Consider the following 21,973-nt stretch of genomic DNA (forward strand, 5'->3'; position numbering starts at 1 on the left):
ACCACACAGCAGCTCTGTTTGAAGCTCTGCTGCTCCCCAGCTGCACCTCACATGGTTGTGTGGGGCAGCATTTGTGTTTCTCGCAGAGGCTGTGTGTGTGGGTGACAGCAAAGCCAGGATTTCTGTCAGTCCTGTAGCTACCTCATGCTCTGTTATGATGCGCTTCAATGTCACCATAGGAGTTTACCTCTTTTGTTTGTGTAATTTGTAATTACAAATTACAAATTTTGTAATTTGTAATTTCTTCTTCTTCTTTGAAGCATAGAACAGAAGGTGATAAGGCTCAGGGGGATCTTACTGGTGTGTATAAATGCCTCATGGCAGGGTATAGAGAATATGGAGCCAGACTCCTCTCTGGTGCCCAGTGAAAGGCCAAGAGACAATGGATACAATCCGAAATACAGGAAATTCCATTTAAACATAAGGACCAACCTTTTTACTCTGAGTACAATCAAACACTGCACAGGCTGCCCGGGGAGGCTGTGAAGTCTCCATCCTTGGAGATATTCAAAAGCCTGACTGGATGGGATCCTGAGCAACCTGTTCTGGCTGACCCTGCATGAGGAGGTTGGGCTAGAAGATCTGGAAGGATTTCTTTCAGCTTCAATGGTGGTGGGATTCTGTAACAGGTATTGTTCATTGTAATGAGTTTTAATCCCAGCACTTTAGTGTGAGGCTCTTCATTTTGTATTTTAAGACTCAGAATATAGAACAGCTGCAGTTTTTGTGTGGCTAAAAGCTGAAGAACCATGACCTTAAAATGATAGTCATCCATTCAGGGAGAAAGTGAAGAACGATGCATCTTAATCACTGAGTTGTGTATGGTAAATGACTAACGGGAAATATTTACTTTAAGTAACCCTGTAGGATTTCTTTTTTTTTGGTGACTGGTAAATATTCCTCTCCAGTAAGTGTGACTTCAGAAATAGGATAGGACTGGTACACGAGTAATTCACAAATAGGAAACCCATTCCTTCCCTGTCTGGATCAAGGAAATTTGGCAGCTGATTACTGATAAAAAAACAAATGATGACTATGTATTCTTCAAAAACCATTTTAGCGTCACAGCCTATGTAGTCCACAGTAAAAGTAAGTAATCAAGATACTTACAGTAAGTTGATGGTAATTTTTAATAATTCTGGAAACTGGGTGCAGCTTGACTGTTTGTCTAGAGGACATATATCCCAAGCAAAATCAATTGTCATGCTTTGAATAAATTAATTTAAAACTGTAACATTTTATTGTGACTGCATGGAATTTCAGTGGGAGCCATTGGCTTTTGTTTGGTAAGATTTTAAATCTTGTTTAATCTTGGAAGAGCAACTTGATTCTAACAGAGAAAATGTGGTGTTGTCCTAGTGAACACCGTCTATTTGAGGTGAGTGTGGTTGTAGTAAAGACATGTTGGATCATGATCAAAAGGACAGCACTGCATATAGTTTTTAAGTAATTACAGGTTTTTAATAATGCAAACCAGCTATTGCATCTCTTTCATGCCACCTTGAAATAAGGGTAAAAACTGACTTCTTAATAGTGAATTCTTTGTTCATTTAAGCTGTTTATGTGTTTTAATAGGAAAAAAGTAAGTGCAATTTCAACCAGACTTTGTGTATTTTATAGTGATGTTCAAGCAAAGTGATTTTTGCCTTTTCACAGCTTTTGTCTCTAAATGTGATTTTTATTGGTATAGTTATTAATCTCAAAATATTTCCTTTTTTCTTTTTTTTTTTTTTTCCAGTGGGAAGAGATTAGTGGTGTTGATGAGCATTATACTCCAATCAGAACTTACCAAGTGTGCAATGTTATGGATCATAGTCAAAACAATTGGCTGCGAACAAACTGGATTCCACGCAATTCAGCTCAGAAGATATATGTGGAGCTCAAGTTTACCTTGAGGGACTGTAATAGTATCCCTCTGGTTCTGGGCACTTGCAAAGAGACCTTCAATCTGTATTATATGGAGTCCGATGATGACCATTTGGGAAAGTTCAGAGAGCATCAGTTTACAAAGATCGACACCATCGCGGCTGATGAGAGCTTCACCCAAATGGACCTTGGGGACCGAATTCTCAAGCTGAATACGGAAGTCCGTGAGGTGGGGCCTGTCAGCAGGAAAGGCTTTTACTTGGCTTTTCAAGATGTAGGTGCGTGTGTTGCCTTAGTCTCGGTGCGAGTGTACTTCAAAAAGTGCCCTTTCACTGTCAAGAACCTCGCCATGTTTCCAGATACGGTACCCATGGACTCCCAGTCACTGGTGGAGGTGCGGGGTTCTTGTGTCAATCATTCCAAGGAGGAAGAGCCACCCAAGATGTATTGCAGTACAGAAGGAGAATGGCTAGTGCCCATAGGGAAGTGCTTGTGTAATGCTGGCTATGAAGAGAGAGGCTTTGCGTGCCAAGGTAACAATGCACTCCATGTTCATCGTTCAGTTATTAACAGGGGCTTCACTTTATGTCCCTCCTCTGTGTATTGGGTCGTGTTAATTTTCTCCAAATTCGTGAGAGAAATAAATTAGTTCATAAAATCACCATGAAAATGGGGTTTATTGAATCTGTGTGAATAGTGTAATTTGCTAAAAATATTTAGTGAGGGTCAACAGTTGATTTTTGGTTAATACAGTATCTAGCAAATCTAGTCTCTCTTACCACTCTTGGACTTCCTTTCAGTAGATTATAGTTTTTCTCAAATGCATTGTTTGTGTCAAAATACTTGATGTTTTGTGTGATTTTTTTAAACTTTGTGGCGTCATGTATAATATTTGCTACTGAGCTGTGTTGATTAATTGAGATTGGTCAGAAAAAAACAAGTAGCGTTGTTTCAGATAGCATAGTTCCTAAAGGCAGATACATTTGGAAAATTAATATTTGAACTTCAAAATTGCATTTTCATTAATACTCATGTATTTAAGTCAAAATAATTTTCTCCAAACTTTTGGTTTCTGCAAACTGTGGTTATGTGAATGCTCCCAAGAACAAGACTACACCAGGGATTTTTAATTTTTCCAGAAATGGTCTTTTAAACGTTAGAGAAATGCATATTATATTTACCTAATTTTAATATCAACCAAAATGATGGTGGTCTACCTTTTGCTTCTGACAAAAGCTGGTTTTGAAGTTTTTTGCTAATTGAATCTTAAACCTCTTTTCACAGAGTGCCTTAAAGGGCGCTGGCTGTGGCAAAGGGTATTCCATTAATAATTAAGTAAAAGTTGAACAGTAATATCTAGAAATACCATGGATGGAAGGAGAAGCAGATGAGATACTGCGGAGTGTGTGTATGTGTGGTTTTGTGGTTTTTTTTTTGGTTTTGCTTTTAAGTAGATTTTTACATTGATTTTACCCTGAAAATGAATAAATTGAGGAGCTGAGTCTTTTGAGTATGCTTTTCTGCAGTTATATAGTGATATTAAGAAAACCAGGTTTAATTCTTCTGTTAAGAGCTGAATCCAGGAGAGGGTATTTTATTATTCAGAAATGCTTTATCTAGGGCCTCCTCTAGCTACACTTAAAAATACTAAAGTGTTAGTGATTGATACTCTTATAGTATATAGTCTTCCTTACTATAGAGCCTGTGTACTTGTAAATGGTTGAAAGGTGTTGGTTTAGAATTTGAGTTACACGTGAGCACAAAAAGGCTATCACTCCAGAAAGCGTCAGACTACAACTGAGCAAAAGTTGAGCTAAATAAAGTCCAATAAAATAAGTTGTTTTATTAAAAAGAGGTTCTCAGGTGCTTGGGGTAGGCAAGGCAGCTCCTGCTGAGTTCTGCAGAGATTAGGAGTGAGTTCACGTCCGTGTCTGAGTATATCACACATGATTTGGAAGGCATAAAATCAGACCTTAGGACTACTGTCTTTTTCTTTCTTTTTCTTTTCTTTTTCCCAACCCCCTCCCCTATTTTTTTTTTTTTTGGACTTCCTCACCAACTGTTGATCAAGGGAGTGATATATGATGAAACCATTAACAATAATGACAGGTCCTTCTGGTTTATTCTGATTTAACATATAATGTTCTACTAGCTTTTATTTGGAGTCATATTTATCAAAAATTTTCAGTGTGGTGTGATTGAAGTGGCACTCTAAAAGCAGTCAGTAATTCAAAACCTCCCATTTGTTGGCATTGGTAGCTCAGTAGGAGTTGGAAAGCTTGGTAAAAGAGTTCAGTTTTGACCTCAGGCTCAAGTCTGCTCCTGCACCTTTCCTTTTCTTTTTCTTCTCTCCTTCTCTTTCGCCTTCTTGTAGGGTGTTGGGGTTTAAGGTTGTATTGTTTTTTTGTCAACAAAAGGGCAGTAGAGACAGAATTGTAGAGTCTAAAGAAGATCCAAAATAGTGTTTCCAGCATGGGCTGGAATGAAGTGATAATTTAGGAAAAAAAAAGTTTCAGCTGAAGTTTGAAAGAGTAATAAGTAGTAGAAATTCTTCTCTTCACCGTAGTTGGAAGCATTCAGCACCTCAGCGTCTGTCACTACTTGATCCTACATTCAGACTGTTTCTGATTTTGTTTGTTTCCGTGATGCTGTTTTTGGAAACAATGTCATTTTGCATTACCAAGAGATGATCACTAATGATTAAAGTGAAGGACCCTAATGGTATATGATCAGCCTATGTATGTTTCATTCAGAACAACTTTTCTTGGTACTTGCAAAAATATTAAAGCATAGTCATGCCCTCAAATAGCACAAATTGTACCATTTTCCATGACTGCTTCCCTTTCTCTGCATAACCAGGAAAAGATGTCATAAGGCTCAAGCTTTTTTTTTTTTTTTGTTATTGGTGTACAAGTACATATAAAAACATACGTGTTTATAACATATTTGTATCTAAGCTCTGAAAAGCCAAGACTGGACTATTGGCTTTACTCAGTGCATTGGCTCTTGTTGGAGAGATTATTGTTCTGTGCTGGGTCCTACCAACTAATAAGCATTTTACACATATGATACGTACCTGTCAGTTGAAGAATCAAGACCAATTTTGCTGTGACCATCCTCATCCTCATTATTGTATGTGTGTGGAGAAATGATTTCTCAAAAGCAAGTTGTATATCTCACCTTGAGGAATTCTCATCTTTCTGGTATACTTTAGGTTAACAGCTTAAGATTTAATGCCTCATCTAGCAAAAAGACTTTTGCACCTGTTCAGTACTTTGGAGAGAGTAGGTTTGTATAAGGTGTAAGGTAAGATGTGTCGGGGTGCATGTTGGAAAAGGCACTCTCTCATACTTGTTTTTCACCTTAGCTAATATGTATTAGACATTGAAATGGGCTGCCCAGGGAGGTGGTGGAGTCACCATCTCTGGATGTGTTTAAGAAAAGACTGGACGTGGCACTTAGTGCCATGGTCTAGTTGACATGGTGGTGTCAGGGCAACAGTTGGACTTGATGATCCCAGAGGGCTCTTCCAACCTGGTTGATTCTGTGATTCTGTGTGTGATTCTGTATATTAGTCAACTAAATTTGGTATATGTCGTCCACTGTAGACTGTTATTACATCTTTGTTAGTACTAGCATCATAGTGGTCCTGTCTGTTTGATCGTATTGTATTATTTCATGGTTTTCTTCACGCCATTTTGGCCAAACTACATCTTTATAGCATCTCCTCTCTTAGAATTACTGTGTTTTAATTTGTTTTAATTAGAAAAAAAACATCTGGCTGGAACTGCACACTGAACCTAATGCTTTCTGATAGTCTTCATGCTGTTACTCAGTTAACAACGGTAGCTCATCTTTTCCATTTGTTCCCCATCAAACAGCCATAGTAGATGAGGTCAGAGGTTTATCTGCCTTAGTATTCTTTCTCTGACAGTGGCTAATGGCAGATTCTTAAGGAAAAGTATAAGAAACTGTAGAAAGTGCTGCTTTACTGGGTATACCTTTCAGCTTCTGCAAATCAACTGTTGACTTCCAAAACTTATGTTTTCTTTCATCTTGTGAGAAAAACTATGTATAATAGGAGTCAGTGACCTGTCACCTGTTAATTTGTCTATTTTTTGACTCATTTATATTTTTAATCTCTGTGAGTTTTTATGATAATGAATGCCATAACTTGTCGTGTGTGAAACACATACCTTCGTGCTCTTTCTGAGCCTTCAGTTTTAAGTCAGTTGGATAAGGTTTTACTTGTATAATGAGAAAATAACTGCTTCCTTTTCAGCTTCTCTGTTAACGATTTTCTAGATCTCTTTCATGTCTAATATTGTCCTGGTTTGGCCCAAACCAGGCCAATTAGTCTTAAAGAAACCAAAGTCACTGCTAAATTTCTCACTGCTTATGAGTGAAGAGCCAAAGGGGGGGTCGCAGCTGCAGGGGGGAGCAGACAGGGCAGGTGACCCAAGATTGACCAACGAGGGTATTCCATCCCATACACGTCATTCTCACTTTCCTATTTATCACTAACCCACTGCCTCCTGGAGGTGGGGCCCAGGAGGTAGGGGCCCTCCTGTCTCCCACTGATTGGTACCAGCTTTGCCAGTTTCCAGTTAAAAGCCTGCAGGTGTGATGGCAGGGGAGCTATTGCATTTTGCCCTCTGCCCGTGCTGGGTGGAGCTACTGCCTTTTCCCCTCTGCCTGTGCTGGGGGGAGCAACTCTGCCTGAGGAGGATTTCCAAGCTTTTGATCTTGGTTTTGTACATATTTGTATATATTTGGTTATTTCTATTATTATTGTTATTATATTCTTTTTCATTATTATAGTTTATTAAAACTGTTTTAACTTTCCAACCCATAAGTCTCTCTCCCTTTTCCCTTTCCCTTTCCCTTGGGGGGGGGGAGAGGGTTAACAGAGAGCATCTGCCACCTGGTTAATAGCTGGCCCAGCTTTAAACTGTGACAAATATCTTATCTCTAATACCTGTTTTCCCAACTGTCCCTCTTTACTAGTGCCTTCTTATTTGGAGGACAGGCTAATTGCTCCATACTTCATTCAGCTCATCATTTTTGACTGTCTCTGTACATATTCAAAATAAACAATGTGATTTTTATGAAACGGGCAACAAGGCTTGTGAGTGCTGTTTACGTTGCAAGTACACCAGGAGCTTATGCAGTGGCATAGTGTTTGGAAGAGTCCAAAGATCAATAAAAGGAGCATTCACATCACCTACCTAGTGAGTGATTTGTACATGGAGAAGCAGGCTCGGTTTTGTTCTGAAAGCTGTAGAGAGGAAATAGATGTCATGATGTGAAGGTTGGTTAGTTGGGGTAATAGTATCAAAATAAATGGGAAAATGTAGAATAAATGTTAGAATAACTGTCTTTAGTTCTGTAATAATCTGGAAGTCTCCTCGGAGAAATAATGGAAGCCTCATTTCAGGAGATGTTTTTTAAAAATGCAGTAACTGGAAGATAAAGGAAATCCTGCACTGGCAGCTTGGAGTAATAAATGTCTTCCATCCTGAATGTGTCTATTTTGTTGTTGGTTTGTTTCATGTGCTTCAGAAAGACTAGCTGGACGTGGAGAATGATATTTTTCATGATGATATACTTAATTAGCACACATGCAGTGGGCAATTGTTTACCCATGTGGGAGTACGAGTGAGTTTGAATGTTCTTTTGAATGCTTCCACCAGGTGACCCTTTACACCAAAAACAAGCTTTGTGACTGCAGTTATCAAATGGAAGATTAACTTGGTGGGCCTGAACAGAATTACTCGAAAAGCACAGAATTACGTTTTCTGCATGCTATCATTTGAAGGTATAGTTTCTAAATTTTAGTTGCTGGAATTGAGTAAGTCTGAATTGTAAATTTCCTATGTAATACTATCTAATAAAATTGTATTATAATTAATAAAATAAATTTGTGACTGACAAATTTTCCACAACAAAGCCAGAAGAAAAAAGCGAATATAATCCAACATTCATTCCTTATGTATATAATTTTTAGCAATTAATCAGGTGGATTGACTGGGAGAAAAGGGAGTAAGGGGTAAAGGAGGGAGGGGTGAAGTTCACCCACTGTGCCTGGTTATTATAAAAATGACTTCACAAAATTTCCCCTAACACTAAATTATTCAGTGCTTCAAGTTGTATAGTGAGCATATCCTGAATCATATTTCTCTCTTTGAGTTTATGGCAATATGAAAGGAATGCCATCTGTGGCTGCTAAATCTGAACCATCGCATACATTGCTGAGTTCTTTCAGTAGGATGAATGCTGTACTTGAGATAAAAATATATAAAAAGTCATTAATACTAAGGATGAAAAACATTTCTCTAGATTTCTTTTTTCCCCCCTATGCTTTACATAACTGTTTTGTCTTCGCATAAATAAATATACTTTTTACTTGCTTATATCAGTAGATAGAAGAAAACTTTACATGTAACATTTTCCCTTGCAAATAGCCGAGTGGCTTGGATGTGTTGCTGACGTTACAAAAGTGTGTGCTTTTAACTCTTAGGCTCTGTATAGGGACAATTTTGTTTAATAAAATGTACGAACTGATCATATGATATATCACATAATAACAGAACTATTAAGAGAGATTCCTTTTATGTGAAATCTGACAAAGCTAGGGATTCACGTTTTTTAAAGCAGAGGTTTGATGTGTATTTTTTTTCCTTGGATTTGAAGTGTTTTGATTTTAAAAAGCAAGAGAGATGCTTTTTAAAAGGGACTCTCAGTCTTTCAAGCTAGTAAACTAAACTGACAGCCGCTATAAATTATGAATCACTTTATTTGTAAAATATTCATTGTTTTCCTCCACTTTGTATTCTATAAGTATATAAACAAAGCACACAATGAAGGATTTACCTTCCTGCTTAGAGTTTATTTAACTCTTACGAAAGTTATGTCAGAGATATCCAGATGATTTTTCATAGGGGAAGAATTATGCTGCACTGAATACTTTGGAAAGATCACAGCCAACTTTTTATGTAACATTTTCTGTCTGTTACAAATTTTGAAAATATTCTATGATTTGACAGTCATAAGCCATAGATTTAAAATGCTTTAAAGGCAAAACTTCTTGGGCAGAATCTTACGGTTTGTGAGCACATTTTTGTCACATGTCCCAAACAAGCAAAAACTAAAGAGAAACATTCTGAAATTACTAGAAAAGATATTTTTTTCGACACATTATACAGATTCTCAAGTCAGAAGTGTTTTTTCAGTGCTCTGTAGTTACTTGAGAAGAATCTTTACTAAATTTCTTGCAGATTGTGATAGAAATATTTAAAAAACATGATAAATATTTCTATTCATTTTTTACTGTTCAGTGATTAGGAACCTAGTGTTAGTGTTCTTTAAAAACAGCTTACTAATCCTTCTCTCCAAGTTGTTCAGTACTACGGTGTCAACATATGACATAGGTAATTCAGAATTGAATTTTTGTATTTGAAACTAGTTGGGAGACGGAAAGGTTCACTCAGAAAATGAAATATTTGTACAAGTGTTAATGACTTACAAAATTGCTACAACTTAATACAGTTGCACTGTGTGTTTTTTCAGTCATGATCTCTTACCAGTTCAGAGGTGGTGCTTGCTATGCCACATTGGGTGTATTTTGGCAGTTTCCTCCTTGTCCCCTCACCTGCTTCGCAAGCAACAAAAAGCCCCCCGCCAAAATCCAAATGAAAAAATCCCAACAAACCCTCTCTGAAGTAGTGGAATATACTCGGTATGGATGCAGACTCTCTACAATTTAACAAGTATGTGTGAGACATTTGCTTCCTCTTTTTAACATAGTTTTCTCCTTAGTTGTCTGACACTTATACGTTCAAGACCCACTACTGTTGAATTTTTGTGCAGGATTTTAGTACAAACATCGTATGGATTTCTATTACAGGGAATCCTAAGGGATTTTGCTGGCATTTTCTTAACCTTTTCATTTTAATGGCTTCGCTTCTTTGGAGGCTTTCAAAAGATTAAAAACTAAATTAATAGTATCATCCTGAGCATGTTTTACTTGTACTGTCTTTGGTGACTTTCAATATCAGCTTAGCTCAGAGTTGCACAGAGATTGTGTTGTTGGTGTGAATTCATTGAACACACACTTTCTCCATCGGTTTCTCTGCCACTCGCGTCTGCGTATAGAGCTATTTGACAATCCCTTATTAGTTCCAGAGTGGAACTTACAAAGGCTAACAGGGGTTTGCATTACAACTGACAGCTGGTACTAGACTTTAATATTAGAGAGCAATTGTAGCGAGAGCTGTAAGTTTTGATAACGTTCAACGAAAACGCTCTTAAAGTAAGAACCATCTTGAAAGATGATTACAAGATGACAAGAATCTTCTATACGTCTGCCAGTCCTCAGCGTGAAGCACAAGATGTTGTCAAAACATGCTTTTGGCAGACATCTAAATAGCCAGTAATTGATATCAGACTTTATTGAAACGCTTAGACTGCAGGAGAAGTATCAGAATTGACTGTTTCTTTGGATTACAAACTGAATAACAAGGGTTGCATTTGTAATGCCTCATTTTTTCGCATTTGAAATTGCAGTTTTATTCTTGAGGGCACAACAGGAACATAATAACTTGGACTTCAAGCAGTCTTTTTAGGGAGAGAAGATGAGAAGTTCGCTGCCTAGGATTTGTTTGTAGCTTCAGTTTTAAGTACCTGCCTGCCTCAGATACCCTGACAATTGGTGTATCTATTGTGCTAAGGCAGAAATAGACCTAAACAATGACAAATCCTTCATAGGTCAAGGAGGCAAACTGTTTCACTGTCACGAATCTGTGGGTTCAGTGATTGTCTACTGTAAGGTTAAAATTTGATGTGATAATTTAGAACAGCTGCTCTTTGACAGAAAGATTCACTTTCAGCAAGGGAAGAAAAAGCCATATGGTAAAAGTTGACACTGTGCCAAGCCTGAATAAGTGCAGAAGTGATACAGGACAGTTCTCTTCAACAAGATGGTTGAAGTAATGCATTTTTACTTGCCATCGGTATTTCCAATCTGTATGCTTTTTTGAATCATACTTTATCCCATGATACTTCTTTTGTAGTTATTTTTAAATAATATTTTTTTATTAATAATGGTGATTAAGTGACAGAAAAGGGTTATGGGCTTTACAAATACACAGTTTGTTCATAACCCTGTCCAGGCCACTCTTTGTGCTGTAAAAATGTATCAAAGTTTCATAGAACGATCGCTTCAAAATTTTCAACCAAAATAACATGCATTATTAGAGGGGATGTCTAATACCTGAGTTCATACACTTTTAGCAAGAGTATTTAGGATTTCATTTAAGTCACACTGCCTTTATACACAAATTCTAGTAAATTGAGCATGTGAATAGCATCAAACCTAATGAAAGTGGTCATTTACTGTGCTCAGCCTAAGCTGTAGTGGTCAGTTTAAGTGTAGGAGTAAGGCAGTCAACAGGAGTTCAAAATCCTAGGAAGAATTCATTTGTCCTCCAATTTGGTGGAACCATTTTTCACAAAAATTAGTTCTGGGTAAAAAATACAGACTCTCTTCTCTTTGATTTGCCAGAGATTTTTAATGGAAGGCGAATAACAGAAGAAATTACTCAGGAATACCCAGCGCTTAGATCTAAGAATTGCCAATAAACAAGTGACCAAGAAACTTCCACCAACACTGTACTTATCTCTAAGAATGCATCTATTTTTGTTCCCCCCCCAATAAGAATGTAGCATGAAATTATTGTTTAAGGAAGGAAAAAATTGTCTTTCATTCTCTTAGAAAAAAAGAGAAAATCTCTAAGGTGATTATTATAAAGCAGTAAAATACGTTGGAATGGTCATCTGTTACCCAGCTGAAGTAAGACAAGACATAAAGTTTAGCAAACATATTGAAGTCAGATATTAAACATGTTATTTGATGTTTTGCAACCTTATACAGAGTTCACTCATACAGGATTTGACCTAATCTGAACAGTCTTTTAATCTCTGTAGAGGTAATTCTAAGATTTAGGTATGCACATATAGAATTGTTTTATTTATAAATAAAATTCTGTAGCATTTTTTTAATGTCACACTAATAGTAGGAGGCTCTAGGGTACAGTAAATAAGAATTGCTTCTTCGCTTTTATATTGAATCACATAATGTAGTCACTATTATTATACAAATAAATACAAGCAAATTATTCAATAGTATGTAGTTCCAGTTTAACAGGGGCATCTCCAGCTGCTGTCATGTGCTGCATTAGATTACAAACCAACTTGAATTCTCTGAAGGTCTAACAGTATTTTTTTCTTATTTCGCTAATGCGATCCTAATACAGAGATGACAGGTATGGGCAGTTATTTTAACAAGCTGCTCTTCAAATCTGTTCTAGGAATTTCCAGGTTTTGCTCCCAAAAGAATAATATGGAAAACTAAAGCAGGGCTGAGGGATTGTGACTTGAAGTGAAGTCAAGGTGTATTAACCATGAACATAAGATCACTGTTCCAGCTGTAAAACTGGTGTTTGTGCAAAAAAAAAAAAAAAAAGAGTTGGGTAGGAAGAGGACATCTTAGCAGCAGAAGAAAAAGCTCAGGAATTTCAGTTAACCATGGCTAATGAACCTTCTGTTTCATACATTAATAGACCATTCATTAAGCTGCCATCTTTATACAGTGTATAACCTCTCTGATTTCTTTGACTATGAAGATGGGGTGTCCAGAGCTTTCACCTCAAGGCCGTACAAATACGTATTTGTTAACCCAGGGGACCGAATTAGAAGAACATGTAATTGCTACTTGTGCATGACATTTAATAAGCAATGATGGTCTTGTTTCTCGTACTGTGTGAGGGGATGAACTGGCAGTGAAATTAACAGTAAAAGGGGAATCAACTTCTCTATCTTTTCTCTACCCACACTAACCACAGCAGACAGTGGAAGAAAGTAAGTTAAAGACTTTTTTTTTAAAAGGGTAGAACAGGAAAAAGAACAAGAGGAAAAAGAAGAATGGAGGGAAAAAATTACCATGGTAAGTAAAATACACCTATGTAATTGTTTAATTGAAACATAAATGCTGCAGTTAGTATTCTTAAAAAAAAAAAAGGTCATGAAAAAGTAAGAGGCTCTTATGAAAAAGGGAAGGAGATTGACTTGAGTTCAGACAGAACTATGATTTAATGGCGTCTTTAAAGGAAGATGAGTATCTCTGTGCAAGTTTGCTCTGTGCCTAACTGCTAAAAAGATATTCAAGTTTCAGGGGGGAAAAATGTCGTGACTGTTTGAAGACTGTGTTTGAGTATATATGATAGGTCTTGCATGGAAATGGTCTGCAAATAATGATAATAAAATTGTAATAATGAGTGTGTTACACTGAAAGATTTAGAGCTGATATGAACTACAGCAGATGGGAACACATCTCCTGTGTTTCAGTGAGCACTGTCTAAATGAAGTTGCAGTCTAGAAAAGGTTTGTTGTTTTCTCAAGAGCCTTCCCTTCAGAGGAAGGCGGTGTGCAAATGGTCTCATTCTCTTCTGGCCAGTATTTTAAGAACGTTTCCTTGATGTTTCTTTTACATTGCTGAATTTTCAAGAGCTCTGAGTACGTACCTAGCAGTGTCTCAGAAATTGTGGCCAAAACTTCAAAGCGAAAGGGCTGCATCTTGTCCTGAGTTCAGTGGACCGTTTTTTTCTGGTACAGTGATTCAAAGAGCCTTCTGTCCTGTGGACTTAGCCCTGCTCTGCACAGTACTTAACAGAGAGACATGAGATAAAGCGCTTGCCAGTGGTCATGTGTATATATATATACTGTCCCTTTGTAAGTATGATTCAGAGGTGCAGTTTATCATCCGCATCCTTTGGGAACAGCTGCTTCACGCCGTGTTTGTAGGCAAACAGCTGCTGTGGCCTGGGAGGAGGTGTATGAAGAGCGGGGCTGCGGCAGGAGAAGTCCTGAGTCCACCCGGTCTCTGCCCTCCCTGGCCACTCGCTTACAGCAGTGGACGAGGAGGGTATCAGGTGATGAATCCCTGAGAGGGCTGGAGGAAGAGGGTAGCAGAGGTTTTTGGGCTGAGTAAGAGTTAATCCTTGTTCACCCCAACGCTGCAGCCGTGCTACTGACCCATTCTAATCCACAGCGAATCTGAAATGTGATTGTAATACGGATCACGTTAGTTTGCCCTCAACCAGATTTCTAGTTTTACTTCTGCTTCACATCTGCAGTGTGATAACAACCTAACCTTTTAATTCTTAATCTCTTCCCTGAACAAGTAGACCCTGTAGTTCCCCTCAAATGTTAAATATTAGTCTTTTAATTGAAAAACACACAAATACCTCCAAATCCTGTGGTAAAAGCAGGTGTTCAGGCACGACTGTTTAGTGTAGAGCTTGTTTAAACATGGATTAAGGGCTGCTTTGGAACTGAGTACATTGTTTTTCTGTGCAATAATTACTTTCCGGGCCCAGTATGTTTAAATTACTGCCTTAAAACCCAGGCATGCCATCTATCCCAAATTCTCTTATAATTAGGGATTATTTTATAGCCTGACAGTTATCCATCTGTTGGGAAGCTTCCTTGTCTGTCTTGCAATCATAGCAGTCAAGCTGTTAACTCACACTTGCATGTTAGCATCAGATCCCCAGATGTGCATCCACAGATTGCTCATCCACCAGGTTGAAACAATCATCCAATCTACAGGTGTTTTCTTCTTTTGGTATGGCAGGAAATATTCTAATATATTACTCAAGAATGCAATATAATATATTCCATATATTATATTGCATTTACGAGTATGTATGTGGTGGTGTAAGTAGTTTCTCTCCACTAGAGAAAGAAGTCCCAGGATATAATTCTCTCAAAAAGATAGCAGAATAAAAAGCATACTAATTTGATGATTTTTCATAAATTATTGTCTATTTGTAGTCTGTTATTTTCATACCATGCTTTAAAATTTCCACTATTTGGAAGGATTTTTTTCCACTGCAACATAATTTGGCTTTTGAATTGTTGCATCTTTCATTGTCCTCTGAAGCATTGGATTGGCTACAGCTGCGATCAGATGTAGCTCGAGGATACTGATGCTCCTCCAAGTTGACTTTTCTTAGGCACCTTTGATGCCATGTTCTGCTCCTGCCTTCTACATTGATCTTTTTGCTAAATTTGAGGTTTGAGGGCAGGAAGGGGATTTTTTCCCTGGATCAGTTTGGTCAAGTCTATCAGATTCCTAACCCCCCTGCCCAAACACATGTGAATGCGAATTTATGTATTCATTGTGCTGTGGTATACATCTGATTTTGTAGGATCATTTGGGAGACTCTGTAAAAAATTCTCTGCTATTGCTGTGAGCTGGGACTTTGTAAATGCTCTTGACATCTTAGGGATTAAGTGTTTTGATACGGTTGTGGCTTTTGGTCTTTTGTTATGGACTGTAAATCTGATTTGGGGCATTGCAACTTGTTTTGTGGTGCTTGATGATGTGTTTTGTTGACTTTCTGTGGACTATTTCTGAGTTGAAAATCTGACTGTATCCAAAGGTGTTTTTAAAAACAAACCAAAGAATGATAGAATGTTGCATACTGTTTCTGCAACCAGTTTAGAAACACTTAATCTTTTGGATAATAGTAATATCCTGCAGTAATTTGAGGAGGTTTCTAGTTGAAGGAAAAGAAAATGTATTTTTCTTTCCTTCCTGTAGCAATTATGAAGAAGTTCAGAGTCAAACTTGACTGTTACATACTGGAGACTCTTGGATGTAAGCAGAATCATTCATGCCAGGTCCCATTAGGAGTTTCCTTTATGTCAAGTTGAAAACATGAAAAGGTGTGAGGATTGCGATTTTGTATAGAGATTGGAAAAAAATGTTTATGAAGACAACTATTTATAGAGGCATATAACATTTTTTAGAGTCCCATTGGAGAATCATCAAGAGCATGCTTGCAAGGCTTTCATAACTTCTAATAAATTCTTTCCTGAAAAATAAAGATTTTTTTCATTCTGGAGGAGTGCAACTGAAAAGAAACGAGTAAAAACAACCAGTGGTTCTGTGGCTACTTTTCCCTGAGGAGTGGGGACATGTGGAGAAGGCAGGAGGAAGGGGTTACGGTGCACACAGCATGCCTCACCTTCTGCATCAGCAGCTATTCATAACATCAAAGCATTCATTTTTTCTTTGTTGTTGTTGACATAACTTTTTACTTCACCTTCTCATGCTGTGATGGACCTGCAGACCTTTGCATAGGCTACTTTTTTTCTTCTTGTCTGCTGTGTTCCTGTTTTGGGAAGAGAGAGTGGGTCGGTAGAGAAAGCCAGCTTTCCCATCTCGAGTAGCTGTCAGGCCGTTTGGCTGAGGATTGATGCTCGATGCCGGCGCTCAGTAGGAGTCGGTGGAACCCGTGACAGAGACAGATGATGGCACGCTGGAGTCTGTCAGCTGAAAACGGCAGTGGCCTGAATGAGGAGGAATGCTTTCCTCATCAGCAAAGCCTGCTTTCACCTTCTCTAAAGGTGGGGCATGAGGGAATGGTTGCCTGGTGGAGTTTATTTTCTTTTTTGTCTTTACATTTTCCATGCAAAGTCTCTGACTGCATACAGGGGTTGCTCGTGCCGTCTCCGAAATCAGTTGCAAAATTCCCATTGATTTGATGGGAACAAGCCAAGCGTTTCAAACAATAAGAAATTTTTGGACAGATGAGAACATGTGGCTTTTTGATAAAATGCTATTCCTCTTAAATAGCAACATATCGCTCTACAGTTAGGGAAAGCAGTACAATAAATCAGTAAATAAATTTCTTTTTGTATTTGCGAAATGCCTTACAAATCAGTTTATGAAATTTGCAAAATTAGGAATGAATCAATTGTTTAGCCAATGTACTTAGGGAAGATCCTCAGCGCTGTCAGTCATTCAAAACCACTTTGTATTATATTGTAATTTAAAATACAAGACAGTTGGTGTGCTAATAATATTAGTCAAGTGGTGTTCTTTTAGATTCCAGTTACCTAGTGTCTATAACATCGACATGAACTTATAAACATTTCAATGAAGTATGTAATGTTTGTGTGATACTAATTTAAGTGCATATTATCCAGTTAGAAAACAAAAGCAATTGGCGGTGTGATTTTACTAACAGATGGAGTCCAACTTTCAAATGATCAATTTAATAAACAAATACGTTTTAATCTAAAAATAGTATCTTACACAAAAAGCAGTAGCTGAGCTTCACCAGCACAAATATTTGCAATAATTGTGTATTTGTGGATGTAATTTGGTCCAGCTGAAACTTAGGTTAGAATGTAGATAGCTATGTACACACTGGTGGTTTTACAACTCTCATTATTCAGGGTCCAATTCTGCCAGCTTTATGTACAATTGTAAGAAACTTAATGGAATGTTTGTATATCAAAGCTTTTTAAAAATAAATATTTGTTATCAGTTACAAAAAAATATCACCAGTTGCACACACTTGTCTTGTTACAGAAGAATTACAATAACCTGAAGGCTTTGTTTTTATTGCTTTTTGTGTTGTATTTTACAGAGTCCTCATGATCACAGTTTCATTACAGCTGTGTGCATGAAAAATGCTTCAATTAGCAATATATTGAAACGGTTTGCAACTGTCATGCTCCTTCCCTGTAATTTAGAAATTTGCATAAATTACTACGTTCACAGGACTGAACTTTCAGCGTGCCTGAGGGCTTTGGGTCAGTCTTCTGGTTCAAATAAGTCCTTTCAATGCCTTAAAAGAAAAACTGTCCTTTTCCCCCTCTTTTTGTCTTCATATATATTTTGCCTCTGTCATACCTGCACCTATATCTCTGTACAGATATGTATAAATACATAGATACATCCCACAAAGAACAACTTAAATTCTGGCCTTTACTCGCTTTGCACGTCTTCAGAGAGTAATTTATAAAATGTGGGACAGGGAAATTTATTTGAAAACATATGGAAACCATGGAGGTGAAGCCTGAAGAGGCTACTTGTCCCAGCATGGGACTCTCCGTCTTAAGCTGAACAGAAGCTGGTGGATCAGGCTAGATGGCCCCATGCTGGGGCTGGCAGTCTGCATGAACTCAGCTTAGTGACCAGGGGACGTATTTGGCTCGCAGGCCACTGCTGCCACATAATATATTGCCCTGTTGGTAATGCCAAGTAACAAAACTTGCAATAGAGGAATCTCACCTAATGCAAGTTATGTTAAAAAGCAACTAATAAGGGTTAACACATTTAATCTAAAAACACATAGTGCTAATGCAAAAGGAAATTTAATTTACATGAATTTAACTGAATTGATGAAGAGAGACAAACTTTGGTGTAAATAATAACACTTTTAAATCTGGGAGATCTGTTTTAAAACTCTATTTTAAAGACATAGCTATGAAGGCATATGAAGGGAAAAGAATGAAAAATTGGTGCAGAAATTAAGTATTAGTGTTATTTAAACCTCCTAGAAGCTCTAGCGTCTGTAGACAAAAAAATGTTTGTTTGCTGGGCTTAATCGGAACTGTGATTCAGTTACTTTTGTTAACAGCTGTTTTAGTCTGGTTTACCCTGAGGAAAGCTCGTAATTCATTATAGAGCACTGCATAAAAAGAATTATTCAAATAATGCAGTAAATTATTACGATCCGAAAGGGTGGCTTTTGTTAATACTTTATAGTTTGTATCTTCTCAGCTTTGTTCACAAATGTTACGTATTTTTTATGAGAGCTGAAATGTTCTCTTTTTAAGTTGCAGCCTCTTGCTCACTCTTTCTTTGATGCTGAAATACAAGTGATTTCCCTCAGATGCCAGTTCCCGGTTGATTTGTTGGGCTGAGGTGCTTGCTCTGCAGTCCTGTCCCCTGCAGTGCTGTGGCACTTCTGAGATGGCAGCAGAAAAGGCTGGACATGGCACTTAGTGCCCTGGTCTAGTTGACAGGGTGGTGTCAGGGCAACGGTTGGACTCGATGATCCCTGAGGTCTCTTCCAACCTGGTTGATTCTGTGATTCTGTGATTCTATACCCATTTCCTTTTTTCCCTTCCTTTTCTTTCTTCAGTGTCCAGTGGTTGTATAGCTCACCTATACTGCGTTGTTTTTCTTGGCTATTGATACAACCTTTGCTTATCCCCTGGATTCAAACAATGCGTAGGAACTGGCTGGGTGCAGCTCATCCTCTTCGCTCAGGAAAATCATTGCTTCTAGCATTTCTGGTAAATATACCCCCAGGGGCTTTTCTAGGGGAAGATGACTCTCCAAGAATAGTGTTGATTATTACTTTCTGACCTCCTCCACCATGTGCTATTCTTGCTTAAAGTGTGTTAAAAAGAATACTATAGTACACCTTCTGTCAGTGTTTGGAAAGCAGGTCCTTCCTGGTACAGAAACAGCCAGTCTGCTGTTTTTCAGACCGGATTGCAGGTTGCCTTCTTTGGGGTTCACAGGTGCACCCTAGAGAAGTCACTTCCCAGTTTCGGGAGCTCTTTTTCGATATGCTGTCCTGTGTTGGGCTTGCCTCGGTCCCAGGCACACTGGAGCTCTGTGCTGGGGAGAGGGTTGCAGACTGTGATGACACCAGTGTGACCCACAGGAAGGGGCAGGCAGCAATCGTGCTGGACAGGTGCTGCTAAAGCAAAACCATCTGTGAGGTCAATGGACTTCGAGGTACATGGCCACTCAAAGAGGAGTGGGCATACTATGCCCCAAAAGGGTTGTGAGAGGCTACATCCCTGTAAGGGCTCAAGTTACCTGCATACTTCTTTTCTGTCTCTATTTCATAAAATTGGCCTTCCATATAAAGGCCACAAAATTTGATGGTTGTAGAAAATGTTTTTTTAGTGAAGGTGGACTAAAACACAACTCGATGTTATGGAAATACTTTAGCTGTGTTAAATAGGTAGGTAGTCTACAACTACCTGAAGGGAGGTTGTAGTGAAGTGGGAGTCGGCCTCTTCTCCCGGGCAACTAGCGATAGGACAAGAGGACACAGCCTCAAGCTTTGCCAGGGGAGGTTCAGGTTGGACATTAGGAAGAATTTCTTCTCAGAAAGGGTTATTAGACATTGGAATGGGCTGCCCAGGGAGGTGGTGGAGTCACCATCTCTGGATGTGTTTAAGAAAAGCCTGGACATGGCACTTAGTGCCATGGTCTAGTGGACATGGTGGTGTCAGGGCAATGGTTGGACTCGATGATCCCAGAGGTCTCTTCCAACCTGGTTGATTCTGTGATTCTGTGATTCTGTGAAATGAGAGACTGTTTCCCCTGCATCTCATTAAATAGTGTCTCATTCATATTTCATTCTGCTGATGATTATATTTGCGAAGAAGTATCTTTGTTTAATGATCAATCAGGGAATTTAATTCATTAATCTAAAAGCACTCTGCAGCATAATAAAATATCATCTACAGTTTACAAATAAAGTATTAAAATAGGAAAAAGATGCAGTCGCTTGGTCGCATAAATCTGTCGCCCAGTGAAAAGCAGAACCCAGATTTCTTGAGTCTCATCTCTCTGCTTGCTTCATGATCCATGGCCACCTCATCACTGTTTGAGAATGATAAATGCCTCCCATTTATAAGCGCATATGCATGTTCTGGTAATACAGTAAACAATGAAGCCTTTCAGTATTAAGTGAAAGTATTCACAAGAGGCCAAGCCTGGGGTCCTTATGCAGACAAAGCTCTTGCAGACTTGAGTCAGAATTTTGCTTTGAATGATTACTAGACCAAGCTCATAATGTGTGTTTAAACCTTCTCAGGGGAGGAAAACATCTCGCTTGAAACAAATCAGAAGTGAGATATTTTTTTTTTCTCCTATGGAATGAAAGGGAATAAATGTAGTATCACTATGGATGAGATCATATGAGAAAGCCCCTTGCAACAGAAGTGAATTGACTTTTGCTGTTCCTTGAATGCCTTTCCTTGAGGTGGTCAGTTAGTACATTTAACTTTCGTAGTTCATCTGCCTGGTGACTTACAGAAGAGACATTGCTTTTATTTGCTCAGTAAATTATGTATGAATGTAATGGGTGCTATTCCTAATTAATATTCTACAAAATAAGATAAAAGTTTAGTGAAGGGTCTCACATTTTCTGTTTTTGAAGACACATTATTTAGATTTTGGTTTTGAAGGTTAAGTTTCAAATCAAAGGTATTATTTCTTGAAGGTCTTTTCCAACCCAGATGATTCTATGATTAATTCAGCTACTGTGTTCTCCAGGCTGCTACACTTCAAACATACAGAGATGAAAAAAATTATTCTGGACAGTTGTTTTAAAAAACAACAACCACCACCTAGACCACCCAGGCTTTACCAGGAAAGCATTCTGGATGTGAAGGTACCTTAGAGTACTTTGATAATACAATATATAAGAATAATTATTTTCATCTCCGCTTCTCCCTCATGTAAGTGGACATCTATATTCTGAGATGAAATAATCTCTTCCTCTCATCCTAATGGTGGGTTCATAGCTGCTTGTAAGAAACCATAATGTTTATATTTCTGTGTTTTCCTTTGACAATGTAGTCTGTCTTTCATTCCTATTGTTTTTGTCTTTAACCTTTCTATGTTTATCTTTAGGTATTTTGCACAAAGAAAAAACAGTCATTCAAGAGGAAATGGAATCAAACAAAATAAAGTTGAACATAAAAGTTAGGACCATGTAACACAAAGTACTTACAAAGACAATATTGAAAAAGGTTAATTCTTGTTTCTATTTTTTTTCTGTTTTTCCATTACTTCTTGTCATAGTGAATTTGCTGAGGGGTTGCCAAGTAGCTAAACATAAGCGTTCGGTGGTGGGCTGTGGTGCTTATATATGTCCCAGTTCAGTGTTCTTTTGTAATCTTGCTCATCCTGGGAGCTTGTTGGCAGCAGTGAGAGTTCTTTTGAGTGTCTAGGGAAGTGATCGTCCCTCTGTACTCGGCACTGGTGAGGCCGCACCTTGAATCCTGTGTCCAGTTCTGGGCTCCGCACTTCAAGAGAGATGTTGAGGTGTTGGAGCGAGTCCAGAGGAGGGCGACCAAGCTGGTGAAGGGTGAAGGGTCTGGAGGAACGGCTGAGGGAGCTGTGGTTGTTTAGCCTGGAGAAGAGGAGGCTCAGAGGTGACCTTAGTGCAGTCTACAACTACCTGAAGGGAGGTTGTAGTGAAGTGGGAGTTGGCCT

At 38.3% G+C, this 21,973-nt stretch overlaps 1 protein-coding gene across 1 annotated transcript in view; it reads left to right on the forward strand.

The window, feature by feature from the left end:
• Positions 1–21,973, forward strand: part of EPHA3 (EPH receptor A3) — a 229,351-nt gene that overhangs the window by 67,412 nt on the left and 139,966 nt on the right. The window contains exon 2 of the mRNA XM_068425163.1: positions 1,739–2,399. Coding sequence (XP_068281264.1) covers positions 1,805–2,399 — 595 coding nt within the window. The 5' untranslated portion in view covers positions 1,739–1,804. The remainder of the gene's footprint in view (positions 1–1,738; positions 2,400–21,973) is intronic.

The sequence above is a fragment of the Nyctibius grandis genome, chromosome 2 (genome assembly GCF_013368605.1).
Source record: "Nyctibius grandis isolate bNycGra1 chromosome 2, bNycGra1.pri, whole genome shotgun sequence".
Taxonomy (NCBI): domain Eukaryota; kingdom Metazoa; phylum Chordata; class Aves; order Nyctibiiformes; family Nyctibiidae; genus Nyctibius; species Nyctibius grandis.